Source organism: Cibotium barometz, chromosome 38 (genome assembly GCF_041138505.1).
Source record: "Cibotium barometz isolate CiBa-2024 chromosome 38, ASM4113850v1, whole genome shotgun sequence".
In the NCBI taxonomy this organism is placed as follows: domain Eukaryota; kingdom Viridiplantae; phylum Streptophyta; class Polypodiopsida; order Cyatheales; family Cibotiaceae; genus Cibotium; species Cibotium barometz.
Window position 1 is genome coordinate 44,113,596 of NC_141083.1, and position 18,524 is coordinate 44,132,119.

Below are 18,524 nucleotides of genomic sequence, written 5' to 3' on the forward strand. Positions count from 1 at the left end.
CTCACTTTTTGTTTTAGCCATGACTTTCCGGCCTCTCACTCGGCTTCTGCCAAAGCTTTAATCCGTTTTTTACGCCTAGCTTTCGTAAGCTTAGGTGGCTCTTGAAGGATGACTTTCTCCTTATGTTTCCCTTCAAGTGATATCTTACTCAATTCCTCACCCCAATCCTTAGAAAACTCATCGTGTGTATCTTCGGAATCTTCTGTTCTTGTAGATGACCGCATGACTTACGCGTGTCAGATTCTTCTGTTCTTGTAGATGTTATGCTTATCAATTACTCGTGTTGCATGGTGTACGCGTGTCAACCTGCTTGTTGGTGTGCTTGTTCAAAGGCTTGTTTGCGTGGAGCCTCTGGGCGAACGTTTGCTAGGAGGTTCTAGGCGAATGTATGCTCCGCTTATGACGTTTTCCTTGCCAGTTGTTTGTGGGCTTCTCTGCGTGGAGCCTCTGTCGGAGCTTCTGGGCGCTTCTCTGCGTGGAGCCTCTGGGTTCCAAGGTATCTTTGGATTCTTCTATTGGTTCCAAGGTATCTTCAGATTCTCCTTGAATATACGGAACTCCTTGAATGCTAGCACATTTGTTTTCAATATATGTAGTCCCTTAATGTTATCACATTTTTTTGTAGCTTGAAAGCTTATGGGAGCATAGGACTAACCCTAAATTGATAGACTCAATTCCCTAAATTATTTAATAGAGAACCCCCTTCATTCATGACTAGCAAATAGATAATAAATCCCTAATTCTTAGGAAGCCCTATAATTTAATTGCACACTAATGAATTGACTCAAATAGCCAACAGTAAGCCTTATGGGAGCATAGGACTAACCCTAAATTGATAGACTCAATTCCCTAAATTATTTAATAGAGAACCCCCTTCATTCATGACTAGCAAATAGATAATAAACCCCTAATTCTTAGGAAGCCCTATAATTTAATTGCACACTAAATTGATAGACTCAATTCCCTAAATTATTTAATAGAGAACCCCCTTCATTCATGACTAGCAAATAGATAATAAACCCCTAATTCTTAGGAAGCCCTATAATTTAATTGCACACTAATGAATTGACTCAAATAGCGCTATTCTCACACATGGGCCCGTGTGTGTAACCGGCCATAGCTATACCGTCTATGGTCTTCTGGACTTTTCTGGTGAATTACAACCTACCAGACCTACACGTCGTGGACTTGCAACAAGCTGTTCTCTTTAGCGAGCTCCTCCTCTTCTCGTCTGTTCCAAGAATCCAAGCATGGCCGCCTCATTGCATCTGGGTGCCTCCTCTGCCCTTAACATGGTGGAGGGCAAGCCTTTTCTGGGGCTGAAGCTGCCCTCCTCTTGCTCCTTGCCGGCTCGCTCCAGGCCTCTATGCAGCGTCGGGGTCAGAGCTGCCGCAGCCGTCGCCTCAAAGGTATGCCCTTGAAACCACAATGATAAATTCCAGTTCTGATGTGGTGGTAGTCTGCTAAACCCAAACTTTCTAGCAGATAAATCTAAACTATTTATGACGTAAAACCCTAATGCTCATGGACCTGTAACCCCTAATTTTAGGCTGCTAAATTCTGACCTTCAATGGTCCTGTTGAGCTTCGAAACCTTTGATAGGATGCAAATTCTTGAAAGAAGTGGAGATGCTGCCAAATGGCGCATGCAATGCTCTTATGACTGGCTACTTAAGATCTATGTAACCCGCTTTCTCAGTGATGTTGCCATATGTCATCAAGATTTAAGGCATGGTTTAATGGTAGTAGCAGTCGAACAAAACTTGATTTTGACAGGTTGTCTGCATTCCTTTTACCAAGAACCTTGCTTTTAAAGAAGCTCTATTTGGCGTCTCTTAAGGTGGCGATATGTCATGGCTGCTTTAGGGTATAGAGATCCAGATGTTGCAGCAGGTTGGAGTACTCTATCCTGTGTATGCACAATATGATGCAATAGGATTCAGAGGAGGTGTCCTTGCGGGACTAGATTTGTTGGTGTAGCTGCTTAAGCTTTACAACCCAACTCTATTATGGTTTTCCCTTTGCAGTTGCAAGGCCTTAAAGCTTTTGCATATGTGATATTGACCAATGTGGATAAACCTCCTTCTTAGACTTTCTTTATCACCCTGTTATGCTTTTTTTCCCCTCCACATTTGTTCTTAATCTCATACTCGTTTTTGCAATGTGTCCACCACTGCAGTTCACAGCACTGAAACCCCTGGGAGACCGGGTTTTGGTTAAGATTCAGACTGTGGAAGAAAAGACCACAGGGGGTATTTTGTTACCTTCAACAGCTCAAACCAAACCTCAAGGTGGGGAAGTTGTTGCAGTCGGTGAAGGCAGAACTCTTGGCGACAAGAAAATTGAAGTTGGATTGCAGGTTTTCTCATGCATTCGTCTTTATGATTGTGGATACGATTACATCTTTGTGGTCTTGTATGCCTCCCTTTTTAGATGGGTCAAAGAAGTATGCATATAACACTCACTTTGATATTCTCATGTCTGCAGAGTGGAAAGAATATTGTGTATTCCAAGTACGCAGGAACAGAAATAGAATTCAATGGGGTCAGCCATGTGTTACTTAAGGAGGATGACATTGTAGGCATTCTAGAAACAGATGATATTAAAGATTTACAACCATTGAATGATAGGGTACTTATCAAGGTATATAAAAATATCATTTATAGCAGCGTATTGCAGGCCTTTGGGATGCCTGCCTTCCTATAAAGATTGTGTTTTAATATGGTGTTTCCCATGGTATAATCTTGTATTGCTCTGCAGGTAGTGGAAGCGGAGGAAAAGACGGCTGGTGGTGTTTTGCTCACAGACAGCGCAAAGGAGAAACCTGTAATTGGAACGGTATGGAAAGAATTCATGAGTATTCTGAATGCAAGTAAGGTCTGAATGCTGTCTATCAGGTATTGATGCAAGTTAGGTCTGCATGCTGGCTACTTTTGGGCACTGATGACATGAATGGGGATGCAATAGCACGCATTCTTCGCTATGCATAACTTTTGAGTAGACTCTCTTGGAGTCAAGATTGCACTTAGGTGGTTTTTATCAAGTTTGGGAAATAACCTGAGCTTTTCATTGGTATGTTTTACATTTTCTGCAGATAAAAGCTGTTGGTCCTGGATCTTATGGTGAAGACGGTGCCCGAAAGCCACTAGGACTAACGGTGGGAAGCAGCGTTATGTATTCTAAATATGCGGGAAGTGATTTCAAGTCTAAAGATGGGACCCAATACATTGTGGTGAAAGTTGCTGATGTGTTGGCTTTGCTGTCCTAGCACAATGTAACAGGTCTACATCTGCAAGCATAATCTTCATGTGCGGCTTAAACTAGTGTGTGTGGAGTGGGTATCCTGTACAAGAGAAGTAGGCCAGGGTGAACAGTTTCACAGTACATTTTTTCGCCATGTATTCTCGTATCATAAGCGATAGGTACTGTTTTATAATAAAATATTGTTTAAGAATCGTGGTGTCCATCATGGTAGTGGACTGTTTTTCAGTGGTTTTTTCTTGCACTTCGTGTTTGTCTACTTTAAATTGAAGTGTGTTGTACATAAAAATATGGTGTTGACATGAATAACTTCAAGTATTGTGGTGTACTACTCCTGTTGGTAGGGGTGAGCACTGAGACCAAAGCTGACTGTTGACAAGGACGGGAGGCCTCGAGAAATCGTCATCCCCTCTAGCGGCTCTTCTGAGGAGGCTGTTATCTTCTCAGTGAGCCCATGGCACCACATTTGTGTGCTAGTTGAATGGACAATGGAATGTCTGAGCATTCCTACAGCGAACTTAAAAGCGTTTTGGCATTCTTCATGAGGAATATTAGGGTCCCAGTTGTCAGCTGTTTGGTGAATGGTATTGAATTGCTGCCTGAAGGAATGCTGGATAATAAATCATGTAGCTCTTTAGGGTTTATGCATAGAACGCGAGAGTAACGGAGTTAGATCCTTTTCATACGATTAATGGCTCATCTACTTGTGCTAGCTGCCTCAAGTACAAGATTTGTATTGGCAAGAGAGATCGAGAAGAATTTGTAGATTGACAGGTTTTGATGGGTGTTGTGATGCTAGTTTTTTCTTCCTTGGTAAATTTATGGAAGATATTGCATCTTGGGCAAATCTTGTGAAGAATAGAGGGAAGTTTTCTCTTGAAATTTGTGAAGAAAGCAATTTGTAAACAGACTGTTTTGCTTGTGTCATTGCATTATATATTCAAAGTATTGTGTTCTATGTTGTGCCATGTATTTGATGTATAAATCCTTTGTCATGATTGCACACAACAGCCAACAGTCACACAAAAGTACTTTTAACTTCTCTTAGATGTATAGAATGTAATGTCTGATTTGCATTACAAGGTATGTATGTGCTATGTATTAAATGTTTTTTAAAATTATTTAAGTGGGTTCTAACAATCACATGCTAGAACTTTCACTATTATGGGAGTGGGTAGATCTAAACCCTACACCTTTACTTTGGGAGGCATGGGCACTACTGTGGTAGCCAAGGAATCATGTATTGGATGTTGTTAGGAGTTTCACAAGCTTTTGATAATGGCATAAATAAATTCTCGTAATAACTAATTGTATCCAAGTCGAGGTAAGGGTTGGCACCTATTCAAGTCAAGAGCTTACCTTAGCCTTGCTTAACCATGTGTTTGTTGAGATTCAAGCTCGATGTCAGTGTGAGCCAGCTATGCTATGTGCTGGCAGATTAGGTAGGAACATGTGTGAGACATAAATGATCGCGTGTCCAGCTGGTCATAGTGTGTGGACATTAGCTAGGGTTAGTAGAGTGTGGACACAACTCATTGTGTGTTGTGTGGATTATGGATTAGTGCATTATGCTTGGTGTGAGAGTGGACATGGTTTCCCTCTATGGTTAGGGTTTGCAATATACTTTAGGATTTGCTCCTGTATGTGTGTCTCCTCCTCCTCTACCAATCTTTCAACATGGTATTAGAGCCTTGTGCTGTTTATTAGGGTTTATGAGTGAGTGAGTGAAGAGGGAGAAGAAGCTGTGAAGCTTGCCATTGGAGCTGTGAAGCTTGGAGCACACCAAATCTTATCAGATCTGAGAGCTAGGCCGACCGGGTAAGGTCTTCTAAACATCCTTGAGCGGATTGCAGGTGAAACAGGCAAAAGCAAAGCATTTTAGAGCAAATCAAAGCAAAGCAAAATTCTGGTTTTTGAAGCTTTCCATTAAAGCTTGGGAACATTGATGTATGGTGGAAATACATGTAAATCTGGCAAAGCAAACATGTATTTGACAAAGAGGGATGTATTAGCAACCCATGTGCAAGCCTTGAACAATTTTTGGAGCAATTTACATGCATTTGATTGAGTGAAATTACTGGTTTTTTGAGCTCTCACAAAACAGAGAAGAGGAAGCCCAAAATTGATGCATTTGGAGTGAGATTTTGGCAAAAATTGAACCATTGGTGGATTGCACATGTGCCTAGGTGTGTTGGGCACTCAATACCATCATCAAATAGCAAGTTAACCACTCCCAAAGCTCTCATTTGCAGGCGGCGCAGCCAGACAGGTGAAAACAGAGCAGTTTTTGGTCTTTTTGCCTACGAGGAGTTTGATTTCTCATTGGTTGCTTGATATCTTCCACAACTTCTTTAGCAATTGGATGCTTTACACCTTGGAGAAGAGGGCTATGTGATTTGTTTGGTCAATGATGCTTAATTGAGCTGGGAATGAGCTGATTAAAACAGGCTGTCCACCACTGGTTGCAGAGAAACAGAGCATTTTAATTAAGCAATTAATCTTTGGTGTTTTACAATTGGACAAATTCCTCTTACATGGAGTTGATGGACACTATTGCTAAGCCAATGAATGCCTGGTTGCTCAATTTGGTGAAATATTGAAGAAATTAGAGCCAAATCATTACTGGTTTTTCTGGTTTTTTTGGTTTTTCCAAAAACAGAGAAAGGGGTTTTCAAAAATTGATAATTATACATGTCAGATGGAGTTGATACTCAACATTGAGGTTCATTAGGTGTCAATGCAAGTTGCCCATACTTGATTGCACCATTACATTGCGATTTGGAGCCTTGGAAGGCGTGTCAATTCAGGGTATCCCGCACTGCATGAGTCAGTTCATCTTGGATGATTACAGGTTGATTTTCTACATCAAATTTAGAGTTTGTTGGCTATCTTGGAGTATCTGGAACATTCATTGGAGTGTGGTTGAGCTGAGGAAGGCTCATTTACAGATTTGAAGTGTGCGGAAGGTGTATGCATTGAGCAACATGTCGGACAATCCAGTTCAGATTGTTGGTGAAAAGCTGGATAGGAAGAACTTCCAGGCATGGAAGTACAAGATAAAGAGTTTCTTGAAAGGGAAAGGATTTTGGAATCTCATTACATGTGCTGAGCCAGAGCTTGAGCTACCTCGGCAACCTACATAGCAGCAGCTTTATTGCTCATAAGCAATGGTCAAAGAGAGCATTCAAAGTGCTGCATTATTTGTCTATATGCATTTCTGATGCTATGCTCATACACATTCAGGATGCTGAGAATCCCAAAGATGCATGGGATACTTTGGTCAAGATGTTTGATACAGATACGAGTACTCGCAAGTCTCAATTGCGACAGCAGATACACAATGTGAAAAGGAATAAAAGGAGCATACATGATTATGTGCAAGAAATCAAGAAGTTTGCAGATGCATTGGCCACAATAAATGCCCCCATGCCTGATGATGATTTGGTGGATATTACCTTGCGTGGTCTTGGCAAGGAATACAAATCTTTTGATACATCTATCTCAGTGAGGAGTACAGGTCTATCCGACTTTGATGAGTTGGTTTCACTCTTGTTGGTTGAGGAAATCAAGCTCAGTGATTCATTTCTGGATGCATCTACTAGCCATGATGATGGCAGAAATCAGGCTACTCGCAGAGAGGCTTTAGAGGCAGGGGGAGATTTGCATCACGTGGACGTGGTGGTAATGGTCGTGGATGGCAGGATAGGCCTCCACAACAAAATTTTCAGCCTTCTTATGGTGCTCGAGGTGGTCGTGGATATGCACCTCAGCGAGGCAGAGGTACCCCCCGTGGTGGTTGAGGACGTTGGCAAGGCCAACAAAATTCTATGCAAGATGTGGAATGCCATTATTGTGGCAAATATGGTCATATGGCGAGAGATTGTTTCCGCAAACAAAATGATTTGAGAGGGGGAAGAGCACAACGTGGTGGTCATTATGGTGGAAACTATGCACAACATGGTGGTAACTATGCATCAAGTAGCAATGATGGAACTGCAAATCATTTGTTTGCCATGAAGCATGTTGTGGGTTCTATGACAACAAATGCTGAGAATGATGATACATGGTATATGGACTCAGGAGCATCAAATCATATGACATGCCATGGTGAATGGTTTGAGCACATGAAGCCAATGGATGTCAAAGGCTATGTGGAAATAGGTGATGATACCCAGCATGTCATTACACATGTTGGAAGTGTACCATTGGTCATGCATAATGGTCAGACAAAGTCTATGTCAGATGTGCTGTCTCGATCACTAAAAGCTTGGCCTCAGTTGGTCAAATGGTAGAACAGGGATTACATGTTAGATTCAATGAGCATGGATGCTTCGTTGAAGACTTCAAACATGGATGTAGAGTGATTGCTAAAGGCAAGAAAGAAGGAAGACTGTTTAAGCTGGATGGTGGAATTCCTGAGCTAAAATCAGCCATGTTCTCAAAGAGCAGGAATGTGGTACAAGACATTGATATGTGGCACAAGAGGATTGGCCATGTCAATATACAGAGATTAAAGAACATGCAAATAAGAGGCATTGTCAATGGATTGCCTAGGTTCAAATATGATGGACATATGCATGTTTGTGAAGCCTGTCAGTTTGGGAAGCAGGCAAGATTGAGATTTCCTAGAGAAGGAAATATGAGTAACATGCCACTTGAGATAGTACACAGTGATGTATGGGGTCCGGCACAAAACCCATCTATCAAAGGCAGTTTATACTATGTTACATTCATAGATGATTTCAGCAGGATGACATGGATATACTTTCTGAAAGAGAAGAGTGAAGTGTTGGAAAAATTCATGGATTTCAAAGCTTTTGCAGAAAAGCAGTATGGCTGTTGGATTAAATGTCTGAGGGGACAGATGGAGGTGGTGAATACACCTCAAAAGCTTTTGAGCATTTCTTGAGGAAGCATGGAATAAGAAGACAGTTGACATGCAGGTATACACCTCAGCAGAAAAGCAGTATGGCTGTTGGATTAAATGTCTGAGGACAGATGGAGGTGGTGAATACACCTCAAAAGCTTTTGAGCATTTCTTGAGGAAGCATGGAATAAGAAGACAGTTGACATGCAGGTATACACCTCAGCAGAATGGTGTGGCTGAGAGAAAGAATAGAGTTATATGTGAAGTGGCAAGGGCAATGCTTAATGAAAAGAGCATGCCAGATTACTATTGGGCAGAAGCATGTGCTACTGCAGTTTATATATTGAACAAAACACCTACAGCAGCCATTCATGGAAGCATGCCAGAGATGCGGCTCACAGGTTACAGGCCAGACATTGGACATCTTAAAGTTTTTGGATGCATAGCTTATGTGCATGTGCCTGATGAAAGAAGAAGGAAGTTGGATCCTAAGGCAGAGAAATGTATATTTGTTGGATATGCACACTACAAGTGTTATAATCCACAAACTAGACAAGTGGTCATCTCACGTGATGTGGTGTTTGATGAGCTTGCTAGTTGGTATAAAGCAAACGATGAGGGTGTTATTGAGTCACTTGAGGCTGATATTCATGTGAACTTGCCACCACAAGCAAGTTCTAGTTCTACTACTATGTCTGGGCCAGCAGAGCAGAAGCTGAGAGTAGCAGTATACGTCCATGGTCAGGACGTTTGAGGCATGGGAGTGTAAGCACTGGGAGTAGTGCTATGGATAAAGGCAAAAAGAAAGTTGAAGGAATTGGAATCACAGGATATGAGTCATCTAGTTCTGAGAGTTTGGATGAGGAGCTTGGCATACCTGTTTTACGCACACCTGGTGCTAGGCAGGACAGATATGTGCCACCACATGCTAGAGTTACAGGTGTACAGAGTGACCCGCAGGCATTGTGGAGATCCCAGAGAGTCAGATATCCTGTTGACAGGTTGACATATAGAGATTTTGCTATGCACTATGCATACATGACATCTATGGTGAAGCATGTGGAACCTACATGCTATACAGAGGCTATTGGAGAGCATGTATGGGAAAAAGCAATGGATTAGAGATGGACGCATTGGTCCATAATGATACATGGGACTTGGTTGCACTACCAAAGGACAAGAATGTTATTGGATGTAAATGGGTTTACAAAGTAAAGTGCAAATCTGATGGTTCTATTGAGAGACATAAAGCAAGATTGGTAGCAAAGGGTTATGCACAGACCCAAGGATTGGATTATGATGAGACGTTTAGTCCAGTGGCTAAGATGGGCACAGTGAGAGCAGTCATTGCTATGGCTGCAGCTAATGGCTGGGAAATGCATCAGATGGATATTAAGAATGCATTTTTGAATGGAGATCTACAAGAAGAAGTATACATGGCACAGCCAGAAGGGTATGTACACCCTAGATATCCCACTCACGTATGCAGGTTGAAAAAGGCATTATATGGTCTGAAGCAAGCACCACGTGCCTGGAGTGATAAGATGAGCAAATATCTTATCTCACTTGGTTTTCAGATTTCTACAGCAGATTCTTCACTCTATGTGAAGAAGACACAGCATGGGATTGTTTTACTAGTCATCTATGTGGATGACTTGATTATCACAGGTGATCATGGTGCAGATGTGATGCATGTCAAGAAAGCTTTGAGTGGGCAATTTGACATGAAAGATCTTGGTGAGTTGAGATACTTCCTTGGAATTGAAGTGGTGAAAGATCATGCAGGTACTTGGTTAGTACAGCGCCAATATGCATTGGATATGTTGGCAAAGTATGGCATGACAGGGTGTAAGCCTATGAGTACACCATTGGAGCAAAATGTGAAGTTGCGGGCTGATTATGGCGAGGAATTGGATGATCCTTCTATGTACAGGAAGATGGTTGGTAGTCTCATATACATGAAATCACACGCCCGGATTTGAGTTATGCGGTGGGGCTAGTTAGCCAGTTTATGCAGAGCCCCAGGAAACCACATTTGGATGCAGTGAGACGCATCATGAGATATGTGAAGACCACAGCACATTATGGTCTATTTTATGAGAGTGGTAAAAGCTTGGACATACATGGCTACACAGATGCTGATTGGGCAGGTAGCGCATATGACAGGAGGTCTACTAGTGGGTATGCTTTTACACTTGGAAGTGCCGTGGTGAGTTGGAGTAGCAAAAAGCAACCTACAGTTGCTTTATCCAGTACAGAGGCTGAGTACAGAGGAGCAGCCATTGCTACTTGTGAGGCTGTATGGTTAAAGAGTTTCTTGGCAGATTTATGTGAGCCTCTTGATGGCAAAGTTGTCATACATTGTGACAACATGAGCAGTATACAGTTGGCAAAGAATCCAGTGTTTCATGCGAGGACCAAACACATAGAGGTCCATTATCACTTTGTCAGAGAGAAGGTGCTGGATGGTACAGTTGATCTTCACTATGTGAAGATCAACTGTACAGTTGATCTTCACTATGTTTCATGCGAGGACCAAACACATAGAGGTCCATTATCACTTTGTCAGAGAGAAGGTGCTGGATGGTACAGTTGATCTTCACTATGTATGGTACAGTTAATCTTCACTATGTGAAGACTGATGAGCAGGTGGCTGATATCTTCACGAAGCCACTTAGCAGGGAGAAGTTTGAGTACTTCCGGACTATGTTGGGAGTACATGGGATGAGCTCATCAGTCTTCACTATGTGAAGACTGATGAGCAGGTGGCTGATATCTTCACGAAGCCACTTAGTAGGGAGAAGTTTGAGTACTTCCGGACTATGTTGGGAGTACATGGGATGAGCTTGAGGGGGAGTGTTGAGAGTCTTGATATCCCAAGCTCATCTACATCTTCATCGGCAGTACATCATGAGCTTGAGAGGGGCTGTTGAGATTCAAGCTCGATGTCAGTGTGAGCCAGCTATGCTATGTGCTGGCAGATTAGGTAGGAACATGTGTGAGACATAAATGACCGCGTGTCCAGCTGGTCATAGTGTGTGGACATTAGCTAGGGTTAGTAGAGTGTGGACACAACTCATTGTGTGTTGTGTGGATTATGGATTAGTGCATTATGCTTGGTGTGGACACAACTCATTGTGTGTTGTGTGGATTATGGATTAGTGCATTATGCTTGGTGTGAGAGTGGACATGGCTTCCCTCTATGGTTAGGGTTTGCAATATACTTTAGGATTTGCTCCTGTATGTGTGTCTCCTCCTCCTCTACCGATCTTTCAACAGTGTTGCCGAGACTCGCTTTCGAGCTGCAAATGCAATTCCCCATTGTGGGTGTGGTAGCTTGTTTGTCACGTCCTCACTCCATTGTCACACCCGAATGCTTTCTAAAGAGTGAAGGGAGATATCTCAATGCTTAAATAGAGGCAAGAAGAGGTTTATCTTTGTGTTGGTTCACTCTCACAAAGGTGGGGAAAGAAGAACAAGCTTTTGCAGGAAGAAAACCTAGAGTCCACCAACCTATGTAGCATACATCTATTAACAAGTAAGATTTAATAGCATGCAAGTAAGCAATAAGTGGGAAGAAGGAGAGCTCACAAGAAAACTATTGCAAGGAAGTGATTGTGTATTGTTTCTTGTCAAAAATAACTTATATACAAATGACTAGTTTCCACACTAGGCAAGCCAACTTATACAAATAACTAGTTTTCACACTAGGCATGCCAAACTTAAAAATGCTTTGGCCTCTATTATTAGCCTTAAGCAATAATGTACACTAAGTCAGTAGACCTCCCTATTTGACATTAAGCGAAGAGTAAGGCCACTTTATATGTTCTAGCGTTGTCTTACAAAAGATAAGTATCCATTTGTGCGAATAAGATGGCGAAGCACCTTATGGTAGGTTGGTGGGTGGATGAAGCACCTTATGGTAGGTTGGTGGGTGGATGAAACTATGTTAACCAATGAAGTGGGTGTCAAAGATGAAGTCACAAAACTTATCAATATGCAAGTTTCATTTATAAGATTAAGCACACATATTGGGTGTCAGTAGTTAGGATTGAGCTTAAGAAGAACAATAAGATGGATGTGCATATAGACTTGAAGAAAGTGAACATAGCCACAGTAAGACATTTTCCATACACTGAACATGTTCTAGAAAGAGTGGCAAAAAAATAAGCCTACAACTTCTTAGATGGATTTTGTGGTTACAACTGCGCATCCATAGACCAAAAGGATCAACATAAGATAGCATTTGCTACAAAATGGGAAATTTTTGCACATAAAGTAATGCCATTTGGTTTAACCAATGCTAGGTATATTTCAAATACTTATGTGCATAGTGTATAAGGATTTCCTACGGAAGTTCTTAAAGATCTTTATGGATAATCTTTACGTGAACTCAAAGAAGTTGAGACACGAAAGTTAAGACAAGAGAACATACCCCATCTGTGGCTAGTGTTAGGAAGATGCCGACATTACAGATTATAAGTGAACCCAAAAAAATGCAAATTCATGGTTAGACAGGGTATAATCTTAGGACACGTGGTGTCTAAAAATGGAATATCCATGGATGAGAGAAAGGTCCGAGTCATCATAGAACTAGAAAGACCCAAACACCAAAAGTAGTCCAAAGATCTATGGGTCATAGAAACTCAGAAGAGCCGAATACTAAAAGTAGTCCAAAGATTCATGGGTCATAGACTCGAAAGACCCAAATACCAAAAGTAATCCAAAGATTCATGGGTCAAACGAGGTATTTTATATGGTCATATTCATGTACGTAGAAATTGCCAGACCACTATATGCCCTATTGATATGTTTTGTGTGGACTCAAGAATGCAAAGAGTCATTCCATAAGGAGTCCTTGATAACAACTCCAATTCTCAAAGTAGTAAGGTGAAATGTCAACTTTCACATAGACATAGATGCATTAGATTACGGTATAGGATGCATATTGGCTCAATCTGGTGAAAAGAACATGGACTTTCCTATTAGTTACGCTAGCAGACAACTTAATAAGCTAGAGAAGAACCATACAAACACAAAGAGGGAGGTCTTAGTGATGGTTTATGTAATAAATAAGTTTCGCCATTATCTTTTAGCGAAGAAGTTTATATTTTTTGTAGACATGCTTTACCTTATGAAAAACCATTGGCCATAGGGCAAATTATACAGTGGTTATTACTTCTTCTTAAATTTTATTTCATGGTGTCAATTTGTAAGGGAATGTCTTATGTTAGAGTTGATCACTTGTCAAGAATATCCAATAGAGAGGACACGAGTTTTTTGTTATCCTGCTAACTGAAAGCTTACCATATCTTAAGGGATTTTCTACAAGCCAAGAAGGTGGCCAACGAGGGTCAATGATGATCTTCCACATGCATCTCTATTTCAAATAAGCTTAGTGCCAAGGTGGAGTTATGAGATTACCATTTACTTGAGCACATTTACTTGAGCATTGAGATAAGACCATGTCCTTAACAAGAAAGTTGGTGAATTGGTGAAGGCAGTAGTCCCATACCAACCATTTCAAGACAACTCTACAAGAGAGGAAAAGGTGATATCTTAAGACTCTATGCATGTGAAGATGAGTACATTGATTTTCTTGAATAAGGTCATGTAGGAGTCACCGGCGGAGGAGGGGGAAACGTCACAACAAGAAAAGTCCTCTATGCAAGACTATGGTGGTTGACATTCTTCGATGATGTAATGGAATACGTCAAGCATTTACAATGAGTGCCAACTCTTTCACCATCCCATAATAAAAGCATAAGATGCCATCATTGTAGCCCATCATGTCCGTTAGACCTTTTTCCAAATGGGGCATCGACTTCATAGGCCCAATTAGGATAAAAGCACTCGAGTGCGACATATTATCATGGCAACTGACTATGTGACCAAGTGGGCCAAGGCTACGGCCACAGTGAAAGCTGATGTAACGACCACTATGAAGTTCATTTATAAGCACATCACCACTAGATTTGGATGTCCTCTAGAGCTAATTAGCGACCAAGGGAGGAGCTTCTTAAGTGACATGGTCAAGTTTCTTTTAGAAGAACTGATAATGATGCATTGCAAGTATTCCCCATATTATCCACAAACAAATGGACAAGCTGAAAGCACGAACAAGGTCCTATACACTGTGCTTATGAAGATAGTATAAGCATCGAGAATGGACTAAGAATAGAAGCTCTCATCAACACTATAGGCTTACAAAATTGCCTATAAAACCTCAATTGGAGCTATGCTATACAACATAGTCTTTGGACTTGATGATATACTCCCAGTTGAATTCATGATCCCAACCTTAAGAGTAGAAAGGTTGATGATCCCACCTTGGACTTGATGTTATACTCCCATTTGAATTCATGATCCCAACCTTGAGAGTAGCAAAGTAGATGGAATGGATGGGTATAATGAGTTGTCTAAATGACTCATGAGCTCAAGAAACTAGACAAAACAAGGCTACACTAAGTTGTGGACATGTATGTAGAGAAAAAGATAAGAAAGAGGTTAAGCCCACAAGGCTTTCCCTAGACTTCCCTATGAACAATCAAACCATTGGCAAACTTGCTTTACTAGACATAGGAGGAGGTAGAAACTTAATTTCATATGAGACTTGGGTCTCGTTAAGAAAACCCATCCTCAATCTAGTAAAAGCTTTAGTACAAACAGTCTGAGGGATTTACAATAAATGTGAAGGGATGTTAAAGCTTAAATTCTACATCAATTCTTACCCTATTGAAGGCAGTTTTTATGTTATGACTATAGATGCAATGCTGAAAGAGCTCATCCTTGGAAGGGAATGGATTTCCAAACATGACTACAACATAGATTGGACCATGAAGACGGCCACTATCATGCTAGCACAATGGACGATGAATGTTCTTCTTGCGGAAGGAGAGCCCCAAGACAGATCTCTACTAAGATCTAGAAGTTATTGACATTACTACAAGCTAGTCCCATCAAGCCAATAAGTGTAATTATCCATAAACTCAAGCTGGTAAGTGCAATCATCAATAAACTTACGGCCTTGTCCAATCAACCCTCACCAACAAACCCCTCAAAAACCAAAAGCCAAGGAGCCAAAATCCCAACCAAAGGAGGAGAAGCCTCGTCAAAAACCAAGGAGGGACCATAGGAGAAACCAAAGGAAGAGAAGCCTCATCAAAAACCAAGGAGGGACTGTAAGAGAAACCAAAGACCAACAACCAATACTTCTAATCTTGCTATCTCTATTTCTCAAGAAGCCCCAAGGACCAAATGAAGCAACTGTGGATACCAAAAGAACCAAAGGAGCCAACTTGTGCGCCCACCAAATAGCCAAAGTGCAAGAATAGAAAACCTAAATAGGTTTGGATTCCAAAAGCTACCGATTAAAGCTGAAGACAAGCTGGTGTGGATCCTAAGCAGAGAAGAAATCAAAAGCCATATAGTGATCCATCCACACAAAGGATGGTGACCACACAAAGGATGGTGACCACACAAAGGTCACTAATAGCCCTTGTATACTTCTAAGGGAGGAGCCAAATTTGGGTTCTAAGGATGAAATCCACACAAAGATGCAACTGTCCTAGTGTGAGAAGAGAACAATTAACAAAATCTACATAAGGATGGTCACCATCCACATAAGGATGGTGACCACACAAAGATCACTAATAGCCCTTGTATACTTCTAAGGGAGGAGCCAAATTTGGGTTCTAAGGATGAAACCCACACAAAGATGCAACTGTCCTAGTGTGAGAAGAGAACAATTAACAAAATCATTATCGTGCTCAGGGAGCTTGCATCAACAAGTCACATCAAAATAGGTGTGGAGGCCCAAAAAGCAAGACAAAGGGAAAGCTAAAATAGAGCAAACATAGGTTGTTGAAGATCAAGGGTAGCTTCAAAAGCAAATCCAAGAACTATCGTCTTCTTTAGCTCAGCAAGAAATCCTAGCTTCCCTACCTGCTAAAACCTTAGATGAGCATGGCATCAAGACTGCCCCATCATAGAAGAGCCAAGGACATACCCAAGGACAATCAAAGCCTTATTCTTCAACTAGGTAGAATTTAAGCTCATAAAAATGATGCAAACCCCCTTGACATGCAAATCACAAAGCTAAAGACATTGTTGCTTAAAGCATAGCAATAGGAAAGAAAGAAGGAAGAGATCAGGTATGCAATAGACTCAAAAGTCAAGTCATTAAGGGCCAAAACAAGCCTAAGGCATAAGAGTCAAAAGTTAGGTTGCAAAAGGCCAATATGTTCCCAAGCGTAATTCTTGAAAAGGTTCACATTGTTGAAATATACAAGTGAATAGGGTGTGTGTGGGAACAAGCTCTTGGATAGAGGCTGTAAAAGAGGAAATGTAATTGTGAAAGAACCTGTGAAAAGGTTAGAAGAATCTACTGGGAGAGAATAATGGGTAGCATGAGAGAATTTAGGAGTGTGGAGATATTCTGGGAGAGAATAATGGGTAGCATGAGAGAATTTAGGAGTGTGGAGATATTCTGGGAGATATTCAGGGAAAAGAGAAGAGGTGGAGAGAATCAGGCAAAAGGTGGAGATATTCTGGGAGTGAATCATGGAGAAATCAATGGGATTTGATGCTTGATGTAAACTCTATAAATTGAGGCATAGCCCTAATGAGAATTTGCTGGTTTTTGAGTATCCATGCCTACATTAATCTATGTGCCAATTATTCACTAATTACATCTTAATCTTTTGCTAATCACTTTGTTAATGATGTTGATTCTAGTGCATGATCCACCATAGCTCATCATTATGCTCAAATTTCAACATGGTATCAGAGCCATGCCTAGAATCAACCAAGTTTATGAGCCCATTAGTTAATTAATTAGGATTAGTAGGTAATTAGCAAAAAAATCAATTTTTAGTGAGTTTTTCATCTTCCCCTTCACCCCCAGCCAGTGGAGGATCTCTAGCATCTTGCACACATCAAATTAGGGCAAAAGCTTTTACCACTAGCTAGCTAACATCCTTGGCTTTAAGCCTATGCAAAAAACGCACCAAACCGCCCACGAATCAGCACTGATTTTTGCAGATGAAGGGGCGCCGTTTTTCTGAAGCAGAATGGAGATTTCTTCAAGCACAGTTCAAATGTTTCTAATTCCTCTTAGCGCACAAGGGGTAATCAAGCATGCTCTACAAGCTAGTGAAGACAGAATTCAATTTCATCAAGTCTACATTGAGATCAAAGCTCTTCATCAAATCTGCAGGTGACTTTGGAAAACAAAGATTAAGCTTTCATTATTTGGTCAAATCTTGTGTTTCTTGGCTTAATCCTCTACTAGACTCATTGCTATTGATGCCTTTGAAAGAATTTGAGCTCATTTGAAGTGGAAGGCACCAGATCTGGGCTCCCCGCATGCTCTGTTTTTTGCACACAAAACAGAGCATTAATTTGCTAATCACTGCTAATCACTATATTTTGGTGCAATTGAGGGTTCAAATTAACCATTAGGTATCTGATACAGATCCCTATAGCTTCAGATTGCAAATCGGAGTTGGTTTGATACTCCAACCATCCCGTACAAATCGGTTACCCTCAATTTAATGTAATTTCTGGTGATTTTATGCTGATAAAATTGTTGTAATCATCTATTAAACACCAGATTGAGTTGTAAAAGGGTAGACACTGCCCTTGAATCTTGAATTTGGATCAAGAGGTAAGACCCCCTTCACATCACCATGAATTCAGCACAGGAAATAGCCAAATTTAATGGGGAACAGTTTTATACATGGCAGACAAAAACCATGTATTTGCTGATGAGGAAAAATCTGTGGGGATTAGTTGAAGGGAGAGATGAATGCCCAGAGAGAGGAGAAAATGAGTGGAAGAGTAGGAATAAAAAGCATTAGGACTTATTGCACTCAGTTTAAATGATGAAATCATTCATCATATCACAGGGATACAGTGGGCAAAAGATGCATGGGATGAACTCAATAAATTATTTGGTACACAAGTAAAAAATTCCAAGATAAATCTATTAATGCAATTCTACAAATTAGACATGAAGGAAAGTGAACCTTTAATCACACACTTGAACAAATATAAAAGCATTAAGCAACAGCTGGCAGCTATTGGCAAAAAGGTAGAAGATGATGAAGCATTAGCTGTACTTTTGAAGAGTGTGGACAAAGGAGATTATGAAAACATTGTAGCAACACTAAAGAATGTACCTGAACTGAAGATACACGAGATAGAAGCAGCTCTACTAGAGCAAGAGAGCAGAGGCAAAGAGAAGAAAGGGCTCGACTCAACAGCAGGAGAGGAAAAAGCATTCTTCACCCGAGGAGGATTCTCTCGAGGACGAGGACGAGGAAGAGGCAGAGTAGGAGGGAGGACCTTCACTTGCCACAAATGTGGAAAGCCAGGACACATGGCGAGAGACTGCT

At 41.0% G+C, this 18,524-nt stretch overlaps 1 protein-coding gene across 1 annotated transcript; it reads left to right on the forward strand.

The window, feature by feature from the left end:
* Positions 1-1,130: 1,130 nt before the first annotated feature.
* LOC147616760 (20 kDa chaperonin, chloroplastic-like) lies at positions 1,131-3,453 on the forward strand. The gene is made up of 5 exons (XM_086777819.1): positions 1,131-1,409; positions 2,179-2,358; positions 2,487-2,642; positions 2,760-2,837; positions 3,094-3,453. Exons 1-5 carry the CDS (start codon positions 1,251-1,253, stop codon positions 3,265-3,267), a joined length of 747 nt encoding a protein of 248 aa, XP_086633945.1. The 5' UTR covers positions 1,131-1,250; the 3' UTR covers positions 3,268-3,453.
* Positions 3,454-18,524: the final 15,071 nt, after the last annotated feature.

Coding starts and splice junctions, on each gene's coding strand:
- LOC147616760 (XM_086777819.1), top strand. CDS start 1,251: ATGGCCGCCTCATTGCATCTGGGTGCCTCCTCTGCCCTTAACATGGTG. Junction 2,359..2,486: donor AAATTGAAGTTGGATTGCAG/GTTTTCTCATGC, acceptor TCATGTCTGCAG/AGTGGAAAGAATATTGTGTA. Junction 2,838..3,093: donor AGAAACCTGTAATTGGAACG/GTATGGAAAGAA, acceptor CATTTTCTGCAG/ATAAAAGCTGTTGGTCCTGG.